The 17,673-nt window shown below is 43.7% G+C and overlaps 1 protein-coding gene across 1 annotated transcript in view; it reads left to right on the plus strand.

The window, feature by feature from the left end:
* The first annotated feature begins 3,322 nt into the window (after positions 1-3,322).
* LOC126234885 (uncharacterized) overlaps positions 3,323-17,673 on the plus strand; it is a 115,603-nt gene continuing 101,252 nt past the window's right edge. The window contains exons 1-2 of the mRNA XM_049943624.1: positions 3,323-3,705; positions 13,762-14,011. Of these exons, the coding sequence (XP_049799581.1) occupies positions 3,323-3,705; positions 13,762-14,011 (633 nt within the window). The remainder of the gene's footprint in view (positions 3,706-13,761; positions 14,012-17,673) is intronic.

Consider the following 17,673-nt stretch of genomic DNA (forward strand, 5'->3'; position numbering starts at 1 on the left):
CCTGGGACCGGACCGCAGCGACGCACGGATGCACGCCAAGACCGTAGGATCCTACGCAGTGCCGTAGGGGACCGCACCGCCACTTCCCAGCAAATTAGGGACACTGTTGCTCCTGGGGTATCGGCGAGGACCATTCGCAACCGTCTCCATGAAGCTGGGCTACGGTCCCGCACACCGTTAGGCCGTCTTCCGCTCACGCCCCAACATTGTGCAGCCCGCCTCCTGTGGTGTCGCGACAGGCGTGAATGGAGGGACGAATGGAGACGTGTCGTCTTCAGCGATGAGAGTCGCTTCTGCCTTGGTGCCAATGATGGTCGTATGCGTGTTTGGCGCCGTGCAGGTGAGCGCCACAATCAGGACTGCATACGACCGAGGCACACAGGGCCAACACCCGGCATCATGGTGAGGGGAGCGATCTCCTACACTGGCCGTACACCACTGGTGATCGTCGAGGGGACACTGAATAGTGCACGGTACATCCAAACCGTCATCGAACCCATCGTTCTACCATTGCTAGACCGGCAAGGGAACTTGCTGTTCCAACAGGACAATGCACGTCCGCATGTATCCCGTGCCACCCAACGTGCTCTAGAAGGTGTAAATCAACTACCCTGGCAAGCAAGATCTCCGGATCTGTCCCCCATTGCATGTTTGGGACTGGATGAAGCGTCGTCTCACGCGGTCTGCACGTCCAGCACGAACGCTGGTCCAACTGAGGCGCCAGGTGGAAATGGCATGGCAAGCCGTTCCACAGGACTACATCCAGCATCTCTACGATCGTCTCCATGGGAGAATAGCAGCCTGCATTGCTGCGAAAGGTGGATATACACTGTACTAGTGCCGACATTGTGCATGCTCTGTTGCCTGTGTCTATGTGCCTGTGGTTCTGTCAGTGTGATCATGTGATGTATCTGACCCCAGGAATGTGTCAATAAAGTTTCCCCTTCCTGGGACAATGAATTCACGGTGTTCTTATTTCAATTTCCAGGAGTGTATGTAATGTGTACTACATCGATGTATGATGTACATTGTATTACTGTAATTAAAATAATAATAATTATTATTGTTAGTGACAATGGTCAGACACAAAGCATCGGAAGACTGAAGCTTCCAATTTCTGTCTCTTCATACGAAACTTCGTAATTAAACTTGCGTTGTACTCATTGTAGTCTTTCAATTATACTGTTGAGAATAGCTCTAGCGCCGCAGTGTCTATTAATTCGCCTGAAAACACCTATGTTTGTTGTTACCTGTTCCACATTGAACTGGAAGTGTGAGAAACTCCAGTTGCGTTTAGAATTTGTGAACCAAGTACATAATGTCAGTTTCTCACAGAAACCTTCTATTAAGAGGAGAAATTCCGTTTCGGATGAAGACACGATGTATTTATGCCAGCGGCAGCACTGCATGGACTATTTTACACGAATATTGGTACCTAAAATCCGATTTGTAAGATTTCTAGGCGGTTTTGAAAATGGCCCATGGTTCCGTAGCAAGGAATCGTTGACATAAAGTATGTGAGTCTATCTGTGAACACTTTTGGGCTTCTGCTCCAGCAGTGGATAATATTCTTATATTGTCACCAAGCGTCATAAATGCAGTTCCGGAACAAGTTTAACGGTGTAACAGAACGTACTATGAACATTATTAACATGACGTATAGTGATGTCCATTGATTCTTCGGTAGCTGCATAGTAGAAATCCTTTATACTTCGATGTTAACATCACAGAAATATGGATGTACTGCTATAAAACATCCATATAGTTGCGCGTTTCATATGTAGTGCTTCAACAACTAATTTGACACACTTAATTCTCCCGTTGAGCTATCCAGAATACCGTCGCTTCAACATACCCATAAAATTAAGTGGGACACATACTGAACCATATAACTGAACATGATAATTTTTTTAAGACCAGAACAAAAAGTTCTAAAACTACATATAGTTTATCATAAAATAACGAATAGAAATGAGTGAAAGGACAGTAACACACCGAATAATGAAATAATAGAGAATATAGGCAAGAAATGGAAATCATAAGAAAGATTTAACAAGCGGATATTTCACGAAGCTGCCAAGTTAATTTTACTGTATCAGGAAATGCCAATATGTCTTAGAAAAGAAGATGATTACTGAACATTGAATATTGAATACTCTTCGTTTTTACCACAGTACAGAGTCCTAGCTACATATGCAAACAGCAGTAATGGGGTAGTGGTTCAAATCGAGTCAGAATTTGTGTACCATTTCTTTATCCATCACATCCTCATTATGTTGTGCTTTATGACATTATAAATTGCCAGCCGTGAATACATACTACTTGTGTAGGTGACCTATATTTATAGCTTTCATATGTTACATCGGTAAGAGCTTCTTGAAACAGAATCACCACGAAGAAAAATTGCATCAACTTCCCGCTGCTCTGTATTAATCAGTTTTGGGTTTCAGTCTTTTAAAGGTAGCGTTGAGCATACACTGGGCAAGTCTTTGATCTTATATTCGCCTACTGCGTGAAAGATCCAAGTCGTTTAGGCTCTCCGTAAACGAGCGCCGTCTTGCTTCCGCGGCGTGGGAGCACGAAGGAATACGCCTTTGGCCGCCGGCTCCATATTTTACTGCTGCGCCGTTTGATCTTCCGCCTAAGTCACGGCTGTATCTGTTTGCACGTCATATGGTCGATGTCAGGAATTGTGTTTACGTTTGACATGAGACAACTCATCGATGGTATAAAGGTCCAACGATAGCCATCACGGAACGGGAGAGGTTTGCCACGGAAAAGGTAGCTTACAGGAGATACAATAGGCAGCAGCTGAGCGTGGTACAGACGATGAAGAGCAATTACAGCAAAGCAATGTGAAACAGAGGGAGCCTTGATCTCGAGCACGGAGAGTAAGATATATTCGTTCTGTCACGTTTGTTACCGTAGCAACGAGAGATAGTTTACTCTGAGAATGATCAAAAGAAAGCTGGAGAAAGGAGCCAATATAATTTCAACCAGACAGCAAGAACCTTCTCCTTACAAAATATAAGTTAACGTACGAGCTTAGATGAGTGACGTACATGTCCTACTGGTTACACAATTCTGTCACCACCTGTGTAATTCATCCACATTACTGGGGAGCTAGCACCACACACCTACTGCTGTAGTAATTTGTGCAACCATCTTTCTGAAACCAACAACTTGGTTGTTCATCGAAGTGCTAGCAATTATGGATATAAGATTGATTCGTGTATTTTCCACGATTGCGTTGATGAATTGCGCTGATTCCGCGCTACATATGAAGCACGACGCGGCCCCATTTGACCTGATGCTCCGGGAAATGACACTTGACATTCTAACTGGATATTTCTACAATTTCACATGCGTCGCGTCAGTATCGGACTCGCCAGACATACTATTGGACGTGGTCACGCCGCTGACGACCACAGTGCGAGTCACAATGGAAGGCTCTGACGACGCCATGCTGGTGTCTGCGTTGGACGCCAACTGCCTGGGCGTCGTGGTGCGCTGTCGCGACGCCGCTGGCGTCGTCGGTGCCCTGCTGAAAGCGTCGCGCCGTGCCACGCGCCGCGCCAACAGACGCCTGCTGGTGCTGCCAACAGCCACGCTGCAACCTGTCGACACGGACTCGCTGTTCGCTTTGACAGACATCAAGCTTGCGCCCGACACCCTGGTGGCCAGACTGTTGGACGATGGAGTTAGGTAAGCACTCTTCATTCACAGTAAAAACCTAAACTCCGTCCACAAGACATGGAGAGCCCATCGGCACCGACCAACCGCCATGGAATCCTCTAATGGCATCATTGAATGTGCTATGGAGTGACGTGGGATCAGCACACCAAGCTACCCACCGTTGTCACTTTCGTGATGCGGAGTCGCTACTAGTAGATGAAGCAGCTTCTCAATTGGCATCGCGAGGATGAGTGCACCCCATTCCAGTCAAGGTAAAATCCCTGGCACCAGCAGGAATCGAACGTATGTCCTGAGTATAGCACGGATATTTCACCATTTACAATCGCTTTCAAGCGCCGACTCAGATTTTTGGAACTGCACGTAGCGTGCCGAGAACCATTCGGTCAAATTTCACTCAATTATCTAAGTTCATCTTCACGCCATGGTTCCATGACAACACTGGCGTGAGGATGACCTCAGATGATGAAGTGATTTTATTTTTAGTGCCAGATGACGGAACTGCAACTGTTCAAAACGGACAGAGTAGCTGTAGTTCGATTTTCAAATCGTTGTATCCGGTAAGCATCCCAAGTCTTTATCGTCGATTCTTCTATAACCTGGGAGGGCAATGTTAATGGTGCAAGATTTATTTTTCTCCACAATTATGAAGTCTGGCGTGTTATGTTCCAGCAATCGACCTGTCTGAACTCGGAAGTACCACAGTAATTTTGCATGTTCGTTTTCTACCACATTTACTGGCTTCTGGTCCGTAAGTTTTTTTTTTTTTTTTTTTTTTTTTTTTATCACCGGCGGATTTTGACATAGGTACCAGTGGACCATTCGCTTCACAACACTGCCAGCCGGAGTGGCCGTGCGGTTCTGGGCGCTACAGTCTGGAACCGAGCGACCGCTACGGTCGCAGGTTCGGATCCTGACTCGGGAATGGATGTGTGTGATGTCCTTAGGTTAGTTAGGTTTAATTAGTTCTAAGTTCTAGGCGACTGATGACCTCAGATGTTAAGTCGCATAGTGCTCAGAGCCATTTGAACCATTTTAGCTTCACATCACTGTCTGCTTGCAATCGTTCTGAGCTATGTTTTTGGAACGACTAAAAAAACACGTTTAATTGTTTCGTCCGCTTCCTTGCGGAGTCTTCACTCTGCGTCTTTTGCTGATTTCTCAGTTCTAGCATAGACGGTGTTAGTTCTGATATCTTCTTCCTGTGCATAAAAAATCAGTCCTTCAAAAAAGTGGCTCTGAGCACTATGGTACTTAACTGCGGAGATCATCAATCCCTTAGAACTTAGAACTACTTAAACCTAACTAACCTAAGGACATCACACACATCCATGCCCGAGGCAGGATTTGAACCTGCGACCGTAGCGGTCGCGCGGCTCCAGACTGTAGCGCCTAGAACCGCTCGGCCACTCCGGGCGGCCAATCAGTCCTTCGGTTTCCTTGTTTAGTAGTCCGTTAGCCATGCCAGACCACGTCCTCCCTTTATCTGTTTTACTTATAATCTTCTCCAAAAACTTCCCTCGCAACGCGTTATTGCTCAGGCTGTCAGTTCGGCATTGGCGTACAGCTTTCGGTGTTGATTCTTGGTTAGCCACACGTTGATGGGCTTGTTATTGTTGTTGACTTCAGAGCTGATTCTTCGCTTTTCACAGAGTCTGCCAATGCATGCTTCTCTTCTTTCACTGGCTGTCTCACTTGCAAGAGTCTTCCACCACGTGATTTTCTGGGCAGTAAAGCCCGTCGACGCCACTAGAGAGCGGAATGCATGGTGAATTTTCATGAGTTTCCTTCGTTTTGCGTCCAGATTACGCAACTCTACTTTTCTCCAGTCCACAGTGCCAGAAGTGTATCTGATGACGGATGTATCCCGCGTGTAGAGTGCCTTGATGGAATTGCCGCCATTCAGTTTGGTTTACAAAATTTTCCTGCCTCTGTGTGTGCTCTTCGCTTACCACATATTTTACATGCTCGTGCTTCATGTCCAGCTGCAAAATGTATAGGTATTTGTAGGCTTCTGGCAGATGGCATTTGATGTGTGTCCATACGACATTTCGATGCCTTCCCTTCCTGAGATTTTGCCCCTCTTTAGTGCCAGTCTGGCGCACTTCACAACACACTCTGTCACTGCCTGCATGCTTCTCAGATCATCTTCAAATGCAGAGTATATGACACTCTGCCGTATGTCTAATTGTCTGTTCCTCCTTACAGAAAGTTCATTGTGAAAAATGAAGACTACAGCAGGACAGGTCTTAATGCATAACTTTTTATTAGGTACACGACCGGTTTCGGAACAGCTGCAGTTCCATCATCTGGCGTAAAGAATAAAATCACTTAATCATCTGAGGACATCCTCACGCCAATGTTGTGAGGGAACCATGGGGGTGAGGATGAACTCAAATGATTAAGTGATTTTACTTCTTACACCAGATAATGGAACTGTAACAGTTCCGAAACCGGCCGTGTACCCAATAAAATGTTGTGGGTTAAGCAATTGTCCTGCTGTTTTCTTCCTTTTTGAAAATGGACTTTACAGTTCCAGCTGCCCCGTAAGACCAACTATTACCGAAAGTATCCAAAATTCTTTCACAATGAACCTGCTTACACGAAAAAAGCCCACTACTCCCTTGCCAGTGTGGGAGTGGTTGAGCCTCGTCAATTTGCAATTGCCAAGATAAAATCCCGCAACATTACTCGTTGTACTCTGAATTACTTTGCCGTTCTAGCTTCGACCAGGGCTCAAACACGTTCCTTCCACTTCTTGGCGGGTGAAAACGTCTGTTACTTGAAGATCGATGTTAGTTGTATTGCGTAACACCAATCACATAGATGGCGAATTCTAGAGAATCTTATTTCGAACTTCCTTACGATGAGTCTTCTTATGAACTTGTCGCTTGACGGCTTTCCTTCTGAGATCTGGAGAAATAATATTGGGTAGGACAGGCTATGGCTGAAAAGAGAACTGTTATGACAGTGCCGTGGGCATCATTCAGACATACATCTTTCTCATTTGTACGTGCTGTTTCCCCATTCAGGGTCACAACATTTTGAAACTGAATACGCAAGTGAAAGTGCAGCATTTCATAAGTACCTGCATTTGCTGCTGCTGTTTTCTGGAGAGTATTTAGAGCCAAGCTGCTTAAATGTCCGGCAGAGTGTAAAGCTTAGTTATTTTAGGAAGTATTTCTGAACTACTTCGAGTCCATCAAGTGCCCCGTGTAACAAGGAACAGTGATACCTCTGTTTGCTAAAATCATTCAACAGTCCAGATCGTATAAAATTTTGTTTATTTAAAGTAACTGGTTTTTGACACACTGTGGTGTAATCTTCAGGTCTTACGAAATCTTTTAGTTATGAAAAGTGTTCATTTCACGTTCGACCTCACACCAAATTGACATGTGGCTATAAATCAGTACATTATAAAAGGCTTTTTAAATATTTTACTTACGACAAACGTTTTATATTGTTTTAAGTAAATGAGCATTTATGCGATTTTGACTGTTGAATGTTTTTAGCAAGTAGAACAGATCGCTCCTTCGGTCTTCTCAACAGGAGAAAATTCAGCCTCTGTTTTACTTTGGCTTCGATGGAGCCACCTTTTCCTAATGACTCGCCCAATACGGTAACGTCACCGGAGAGTGTTGTTGCCTCACAATGTTTGATGCATTAGTTTCGACATTTTTATAAGAAATATATCTGCATACTAAATTTTCTCTGAGTTAGTAGCTGGAAAGTTGCCAGCATAAAAATTAAACAGAACGGGACTCATTATTCATCTTTGAGGTAGACCATTGTACGGCTTGGCTCTGAGCACTATGGGACTCAACTGCTGAGGTCATTAGTCCCCTAGAACTTAGAACTAGTTAAACCTAACTAACCTAAGGACATCACACACATCCATGCCCGAGGCAGGATTCGAACCTGCGACCGTAGTGGTCTCGCGGTTCCAGACTGCAGCGCCAGAACCGCGCGGCCACTTCGGCCGGCTCATTGTACGGCTTCTCCATCTGATTGTTTCTCCAATCAGAAAAACTAAAAATGTATCTATCAGAGCACGCTAATGAGTAAACGTGCTAGCTTCTGACACGGAACTACATCATCAAACTTTCGCACCATACTTCCTCCCCATACTTCACCGTAAGCTGGCATCAGATCCCGAAATTAGCATCCGATTTGCTGCCTCTCTAAAACCATTAATTTGCTAATGCTACAAATGTTAGCACCCGACTGCATCAGCTGGGACTTTTTCTGAAGCCATCCTGCTCGATTGGGCTTATTTTGTCAATGCCATCTTCGATGCGATTGAGAATTAACGTCTTCAGTATTTCATGGCGTGGTGAGTAGAGAGGCAGGTCTTCGCTTGATTTCGAAACTGCGATTGGTTTAGGTTACTTAGACTTCCAATTTGCAATTTTCGCATAGGTTACCGCCATGCAGCCACCTATTTGTATGGAAAATTACATGCCCATTTGTGAGTGCGACAGTGCCATCAGGCGAACTTAACATGCGACGGTGACTGCATTCAGTCAAAAGATGGTAAACATATTATTTTCTTCATGTAGAAATTAATCAGTATCAAGCTATAAGTGATACGATATCAACTTTGACCTAAACGGTGATCTTTATCACCATTGATTTCGGATAGTACTCATGGACTCCCTTCCGTAAACGTGCACAAAAAGTGCGTGGCAAAACAGGCAATCTATATGTGATGCCAACGGTGCATATTTACCGAAATTGATGATTTCAGATTATATGAAGATGATAAGCGCACTTGCGACTCCACTTCTTTTGAAAGTGTACAAATCTAAAGGGACGAAGATGGTGTTGTATGCTTGTTTCCTCAATGCTACGACAATGTGATACCACATAGTGTATGATCGCTTGGAAATCAGAAATAGTTCCTTACTTATGGATTCTTCCGTCATTTCTCAATAGAAAAGTTCCATATTTAAGGTTGAATAACAAGTAAACTGTGTTTGTTCTACTGATTATTTCTAACTAGTTTTCGGTTTATTGGACCATGTTCAGGAAACAACTGGTTCCTTCCAATTTTTTCGATACGAGTGATAAATGTCAATTTATCTTTCCGTGAAAGAGTTGACACTATTTCCTAGTACCTATCAGCAGACTAGTACCAGCAGACATAATTGTAGTGCTGACTCGTCCCAATACAGCAGCGATGGGTTTCTGCTGCAGCTCACATATTTATTTTGGAATGAGTAGCATTTCTTTGCTAATAACTTAATTACAGTGGAAACACTATTCGTATATGATGAACTGTCATATAATTTCCGGACAAAGTTACAAATGTAGTCTATGGTAATACACCTGCAATACCGTTCTTCCGCTAATAATTTACTGAGCACAGATAAGTAAAACTGAGACACCTTCGATGGCCAATGCAAGACACCGTGGAGGTCGGTCAGTTCGGACCGCTCAAGCGAAGTTACATCAGCGGCTAGGTTCTGATGTGGCAAATACTGCCTCCCAAAGCGTCTAAGCTGTTACCATGCTCTGGCCAAGCGGAGGTACCAGAGGCGTAATACATAGTGGTTACAAAGAAAGTGCAGCTACTTACGAAGGTACAATGTGGGCTCTAACTATGGTATCGGGAGCGAAATTTGTAGACACGGTAAGGCGTTGATCCGTAACCGATTTACGCTAGAAAAAAATTAATACTAATTTTTGACACCAAAGTGAAAAACTGGCGCTGTTCACTGCTTTACATGAGGGTACGAGATCCACGCTGTCACTTGACAAAGCCATAACATGAGTGAACAGAATGGCTATCGGGAAGATAAATCGTTTGCTGTTACCGAATCTGTTTTATGTGAACGGCAGCAATAACAGTGCTGTATTGAGAGAGTATCGCCCTCTGAAAGGTCTGAGGAAGGGCCCGATGTCATTAATTGGTTTTAAAGAAGACGATCATGAAACTGAAAAACAGAGTGAGCTTGGTGTGGTACCTGCAGGAGGAAAGTGTCCTGACCCGGTGGAAGTTATTAATAAGGTGGCTGTTGTGGTAACTGATCATGCAGCACGTGCCCCGGCTACTGCTAGTGCTCGTCAAATGTCACAAGAATCGTCCATCGCGTGGTGAACAGCACGGAAAGTTTCACGGACTGTTTTACACTGGTGCTCGAGACAGAGCAGCAACTGAAAGCTCAGCATCCACAGGAACTTTATGAATTTGCTCTACGGTTTCTTGCACCGACAGAAGTTGATGATACGTGGTCGGGAAATATTCTGCCGAATGACGTGGCACGTTTTACACTAAAGGGTTTAGTGAGTACACATAAATTTCGAACTTTTGGTACTATTAAACCGACTTCTTCTTTGAAGAGAGTGTCCACAGAGGGGCTGTCCTCACTCCTACACTTTATGGAGACTTCACTACATAACGTGAGTTTCCTGCTTTGGAAGAGCGCAACGGTGTAGTAACCTCTGTTTTCAATGAGGTATGTCAGCATCTCACGTCGTTCGCTCAGTGAATGTTCTGCTTAAAGCGACCGTTCACGAAAGTGTTATCTCCAGAGATTTTCCTAATTCATGGCCTGCAAGATCACCATATCTGAATACACAAAACTTTTGGCTCTAGGAATAGCTAAAAGAACGCCTTTACCGGTTGTATCATTGGTCTCACCCGGGCCTGAGGGCCAGTATACAGCAACATGCTGCTGAGAGTCCACCGAAACTGCTGCGAGCAACTGTTGATCACGTCGTTTTACCGACGCAGCATCTAGTCGACTTCTCTGGTGTTCATGTCGAACAAATTGTGTAATCCGTGGTTAATAATAGAAAAAGCTTTATGCCTTTCTCACTTGTTTGGTCTTTTCTGTCCACTTACCGTTCCCAATCCACTACATATGGAAACATTTCTATACGTCTTTCTTGGATTCAGAGCGCCAGATATGGACCTTGTGGCCAAAATTGGAACTCAAATTTTTCCAGCGTAATTGGTTCCGCTTTAACAGATTAGAATATGAACCAAATGTTGCTACAATACAATAATTACAACCCACATTGTACAACTGATGCAGCAGGAAGACAGAGCTACTGAGGCGTTAGTGACGTTCTTGTTTCATATCCGAGCTGTGGTTCTCTTATTTCTTACGTGACAGAAGCCAATGGTTTAGAAATGAGGATAGTCTAGACACGTACAAATACTCCTCATGTCCAGCGGAAAGGACTGAAGTCCGCCAGACAACAGTTCCTAGGGGGGATCTACAATGATATGTAAGTATGCGAGTCGATATGGATCAACCAGTCTCCACCTCTGGAATCTGCTGCTGCTAGCTGTGTCAGTACTGCTCGTGGTAATACTAATGCTGTGGACTTAATGCCTTCCGATCGGGAGGCCACCTGGTGACCTACTGTTCTCTTGCACAGGCGAACTCGTTGCTGCCTGCCTCTGCTCGTATGGGCAGACACTGCTGCTGCTGTTTCTGCAAGTCGTCGTATTCATGCTGGGTCCATGACGTGATCGTGCACGCTTAAGTATGCTCCGTCGTGTGAAGCTGTGCAACCCCTAGCTCGTATTGTGGGCTGCCACCTTCTGCTGTGATCAGCAAGCTCACCGAATCGCTGCGGTCATTACTCCACTGGTCCCACGACACTCCACGCCGCCGGACCGTCTGCTGACAGCAGCACGCACTGGCAGGTCACCAGTCACTTACGACTAGGGGATACTGTCTTCTCCAAGTATCATCACGATTATTGTAGATGATGAAGAACACATGAACGCTTTAGCAGTAAGGTTTCCATGACGATACCTCCGTCGACTGCTAGGTATCCACTCACTGCACTACTGCTTCGGGTGGTGAACTACTGGCGCTACTGTCCGGAACCGCGCTGCTACTACGGTCGCAGGTTCGAATCCTGTCTCGGGCACGGATGTGTGTGATGTCCTTAGGTTATTTAGGTTTAGGTAGTTCTAAGTCTAGGGGGCTGTTGACCTCAGCTGTTAAGTTCCATAGTGCTTAGAGCCATTTTTTTAAACTACTGGTTTCCTAACCTCTGCCGTCCGTTTCCACTGCCCACTACAAAGGCCTGCCCTCCCGGCCTGCACAATACGATAGGCGTGGACTAACTAAGCCCACAAAATATCTAAGAACGGTAAGACTGTTAACCACGTTCGTTCACTTAACTGCCGTTAACTTTATTACATTCAAATATTTGTAAACGTTCATTATATTAATTAGTTGTAGGCTCACTTCCCTAGAGTGTACCCTAAGAAAGTATTTCTTACTTTCCACATTGTATCTGTAACCCCAATGCCCATTTTCCAGGGCATTAGAAATTGCTCTTGCGTCGGAACAGACTAACTGTCTGCAATATGAGTGATTGACTAACGCTACCTTCCGGACTATATGATGGGCAAGATGTTCTTTGCTACATTCCTGGATCACATTCTACTGACTCTGTTCCAGATCGTTGGTAGGATTAAGAGACATACGTACTGCGCACCGTGAGTATTACTGTCAGATGGTCTGATCTTATAGACAATGTTCGTAGAAAACATTTCATCAGAGGAAAGGTACCATTGCACCTGCATGAGATGGATATGCACGAGCTAGCAAAGATAGCTGTTCAGTTGCGGCTTTGAGAAGACAAAAAATGTGAGGCACCAGGAAGGCATTTTCCGAATGGGACGGACGTCGATAGATATGATGTACATATACAGACAAACAACTGATTACAGTTTAAGGAAAACTGGATGGTTTATTGAAGAGAAAGAGCTTCACGAATTGAGTCAATAACGCGTGGGTCCGCTTCTGGCCCTTACCGCATTGACTGAAAGAGTTATTGGATGTCCTGCGAGGGATATTGTGCTAAATTCACTCCAAATGGCGCGCTAGATGGTCAACGTTCTTGAGCCGGTTTGGGGAGTGGAGGAAGGGGTTCCCCATAATGATCCAAACTTTGTAGATTTGGGAGAGCTCCGGCTACATTGCTGGCCAAGGTTGGGTTAGGCAAACACGAAGGCATATCTTCCGGAACTGTGTTTTACTGCGCGAATTATCTGCAGCCCCAGCTCCCATTTCCCAGGGCCGTATTAATAACACTTGCCTACGAACAGACGATAACCTACAACATGAGTGGCTGACTAAAGCTACCTTGCGGAGTAGTTGGTGCGAAAATGTTCTGTGCTGTATTTGTGAAACGTATTTCACGGACACTATCTCACGTCGGTTACTTGGTTTAGAGGCTTAGATTTGGTGCACAGTGAGGAAAACTGTTAGTGTGTACCAGCCTACTGACTACAGCCGTTGAAAGCACGCCATCTGAGATGTATCAAAGAATAGATACAATTGCTACAGTATGAGCTGGAAACGCATAAGCTCACAATGAAAAGCTGCTCAGTGGTTAATTGTATATATTTGAGATTGTTCGTGTTGACTGCCCTTATCTTCAAAATACAAGCCATTCTAGATATCTGTTTGATAAATAACGTATATGTTACGTCCCTCTTTGTCTAGTAATTCATTTTACCTGGATGTGGATTACTGCAGTAAACTGCAGATAAATTTTCTCTCTATTTTTTTCATTGGCAAGCAGATAGTATAGATAATACCGGGTGGTTATAATGAAAGAGCACCTTCTCAGAGAGATCCAGTGTGGGCTGCAATTATAATGTGGCAGCGAAAGTCGGTAGATATTCTAATGCGTTAATGCGAAATCGATGTACATCGGAATAATTAGTTCCAATTTTGACCAGCAGATGCAAATCTGTTGCTGTGAATGCACGAAAGACGTGCAGAAATGTTTCCATATGTAATGGATTAGCAATAGGACTTGAGCAAAAAAGTTCAACCAAGTAAGAAAGACATTATGTTGATTTTATTATTCACCACCACGTACTTTATTGGTTATTGAACCCAAGATGTCGACGAGTTGCTGTAAAGCGCCGTATTAGCACCTGGTGGCCAAGAATTAGAACTACCAAGTTTCGCTGTCATACGATAATTACAGTCCACACTGAACGTCTGCGGGCAGCTGCACTTTAATTGCAACCGCCTGGTATGTAATATCTTACTGAAGGATGTCATGTACATTCTTCCCTGCTAGTTTCGAGTTGGTGACGCTGAGGTTCACCGGTCGCCGAACGTGGCGGGAAGAGTTGGTGCTGGCCCGGTGGGTGCAAGGCTGCGGCATCGTGCCGTCGGACGCCGACCTCTTCCCAGACAAGCTGGCCGACCTCAAGGGGCGCGAGCTGGCCTTCGCCACCTTCCACTACCCGCCGTACGCTGTGCTGGAGGACTCCACGGGCACACAGGACGGCATGGAGACGCGAATACTGCTGGAATTTGCCAAGAAGGTCAGTGGCGGCCAGGGTCAACACAACTTTCTGCAGGTTGGTTCAGGGCATTCAGATCTGATTTTGTTGGAATCTACACAGGGTGTCCCACGAAGAGTGTTCAGTACATAGGAATATGACAGGAATGACCATTCTAACCAGAAATGTCTGATGAACGTGGTCTCTATGCATACCAGAAGACATATGAGTGCTTCATCTTCTATACTATGAAACAAATCTTTTCTGCGGTAAGGTCTTTGCTTTCCATGTTTTGAGGAGCACCAGTATGAACCAAAATAAGAAAAACATTCAATAAACATAGGTACTGAAATGTATACCTTAAGAGCTATGAGCGCTAGTCCATTTTACTACCGTCAAACACGTGTCTTCTACTGAACAAGTCTTCATAGCTCTTAAGGTATGCATTTTAGAGCCCATGTTTATTGGACAGTTTTTTTCTTTTTTAGACCGTACTAACTCCTCCGAAGAAAAGCAAAAAGGTCACATTAGAAGAGACTTGTTTCACAGTATCGAAGATAAAGACATGTTCATTGGTCTAAGTAACCATTCAAGGCCCATGTTTACTAGAATACCGTGCTTCGAATATCCCTGAAACTTACCATTCTTCCTGGAACACCCTATTTATTTATACAGTAGTTTATATACTGCGTCAGTGAAGTGTAATAGAACGTAACAAAGAATCATTCAACAAGAAAACATTTATATTGTTTTGTGTACTCTATATCTGGACTAAAAAAAATATTATAATTCATTGGGTAACAGCAAATTTACAAAATCCATAGTTGGGAAGGGATTACGACTGGATTACAGGCTGCCTACGATGCCATTGTCTGTATACTGAGCAAGCGGAGAGGCAAGTCAGGGAGATATTAAGACGTAACATGCAAAGACGAACATGTGTACTAAGTACAGTGTTTCAGAATCAAAATAAAACTTATTTTAGGGATTCACATGAATTAAAAGTAGAGATAGAGATAGAGGAAGTATATGAGGATACTGAAAAGGTAATACAGTACGTAAAAGGACATCAAAATCTACTAGTCATAGGCGACTGGAACGCAATTGCAGGCGAAGGAGTGGAAGAAAAGGTAACAGGAGAACATGGGCTTGGGACAATAAATGAGAGAGGAGAAAGATTAATTATGTTTTGTAAGAAATTTCAGCTTGTAATAGCGAATACTCTATCAAGAACCACAAGAGGAGGAAGCATACTTGGAAAAGGGCAGGTGATACGGGAAGATCACATAATGGACAGGCAGAGATTCCGAAATCAGATACTGGATTGTAAGGCTTACCCAGCAGGGGAAACAAAGTCATATCACAATTTAGTAGTGGTGGAGAGTAGGTTGATGTTTAAAAGAACAGTCAGGAAGAATCAACATGCAAAGAAGTGAGATACGGACGTACTAAGGAATGGCGAGACACGCTTAAAATTCTGTAAGGCTGTGGATATAGCGACGAAGAATACCTGAATAGGCAGTACATTTGAAGACGAATGAACGTCTATCAGAAGGTCAGTCACAGAAGCTGGAAAGAAATACATGGGTATAAAGAAGGTAGCTGCGAAGAAGCCGTGGGTAACGGAAGAAGTACTTCAGTTGATCGATGAAAGAAGGAAGTACAAAAACGTTCAGGGAAATTCAGGAATACAGAAATACATGTCACTGAGGAATATAAATAGGAAGTGCAGGGAAGCACAGAAAAATGTATGGAACTCGAAAAGGAATTGATTGTCGGAAGGACTGATTCAGCATAAAGGAAAGTCAAAACGACCTTCGGTGAAACTGAAAGCAAGGTTGGTAACATTAAGAATTCAACGGGAATTCCTCTGTTAAACGGAGAGGAAAGAGCGGATAGGTGGAAAAAGTACATTGAAGGCCTCTATGAAGGGGAAGATTTGTCTGATGTGATAGAAGAAGAAACAGGGGTGGACATAGAAGAGATAGGCGATCTAGAATTAGAATCAGAATTTAAGAGAGCTTTGGAAGACCTGAGATCAAATAGGGCACCAGGGATGGATAACATTCCCTCAGAATTTCTAAACTCAATCCGGGAAGTGGCAACAAAATGACTATTCAAGTTGGTATGTAGAATTTATGAGTCTAGCAATATACCATCTGACTTTCGGAAAAATATCCACACAGTCCAAAAGACTGCACGGTCTGACAAGTGCAATAATTATCGCACAGTCAGCTTAACAGCTCATGCGTCCAAATTGATAAGGAGAATAATATACAGAGGAATGTAAAAGAAAAGTGAGGATGTGTTAGATGACGATTGGTTTCGTTTTAGGAAAGCAAACGCACTAGAAAGGCAATTCTGACGTTGCGGTTGATTATGGGAGCAAGACTAAAAAAAATTAAGACACGTTCATACGACTGTCAGCGTGGAAAAAGCATTCTAAATTGTAAAATGGTGCTATGCGTTCGAAATCCGGAGAAAACTAGGGGTAAGCTATAGGGAGAGAAGGGTAACATGCAACATGTAAAAGAGCCAAGAGGGAATAGTAAGGGTGATCGGATTAAAAAGGGTGTAAGACAGGGATGCAATCTTTCGCCTTTACTGTTCAATCTGTATATCGAAGAAGCAATGATGGAAATAAAAGAAAGGTGGAGGAGTCGAACTAAAATTCAAGGTGAAAGGATGTCAGTGATACGGTTCGCTAATGACATTGCTATCCTTAGTGAATGGAATGAACTGTCCAATGGGTACAGAATATTGACTGAGAATAAATCGAAGAAAGACGAAAGTAATCAGAAGTAGATTGAATGAGAACAGTGAGAAACTTAACGTTAGGATTCATCGTCACAAGTAGATGAAATTAAGGAATCCACTGGCTAGGCAGCAAAGTAACCAATGACGGACGGGGCAAGAAGGACATCAAAAGCAGATTAGCACTGGTAAAAAGGGCATTCCTGGCCAAGGGAAATCTGTAGTTTCAAACACAGGCCTTAATTTGAGGAAGAAATTTCTGAGAATGTACGTTTGGAGCACAGCATTATTTGGTAGTGAAACAAGGACTGTCGGAAAACCAGAGGAGAAGAGAATCCGAGCATTTGAGATGTGGTGCTACAGACGAATGTGGAAAATTAGGTGGATTGATGGATTGATAAGGTGGTTGATTGATGAGGAGGTTGTGTGCAGAATAGGAGAAGAAAGGATTATGGCAAGAAAACTGACAAGGAGAACGTACATGATTAGAGGACATCTGTTAAGACATCATGGAATGACTTCCAAGGTACTAGAGGGAGCTATAGAGGACAAAAACTGTAGAGGAAGACAGGAATTGGAATGCATGCAGCAAATATTTGAGGACGTGGGTTGCAAGTGGTTGGCGCAGGAGAGGAATTCGTGGTGGGGCATCAAACCATTAAAAACACTGATGACTCAAAAACAAATCAATGAAAATAATATATTGCAATCCCAACGACTCTACATTTGTGCCAAAAGGTAGTTCATATCTGTAAATCAAATCGGCAATGAAAATATTCCTTCCAAAATAACATTTAAATATGAGCAAGATCTCTTTTGTACGAGTCATTTGGAGATGTTCGACTCTTAATGAAATTCAAAAGCAAATATCCAGTTTTTTTTCCTTTTTTTTTTTCAAAGTAACTTATATTTCGTATTATACACTGAAGAGCCAAAGAAACTGGTGCACC

The sequence above is a fragment of the Schistocerca nitens genome, chromosome 2 (assembly GCF_023898315.1).
Source record: "Schistocerca nitens isolate TAMUIC-IGC-003100 chromosome 2, iqSchNite1.1, whole genome shotgun sequence".
Lineage (NCBI taxonomy): Eukaryota > Metazoa > Arthropoda > Insecta > Orthoptera > Acrididae > Schistocerca > Schistocerca nitens.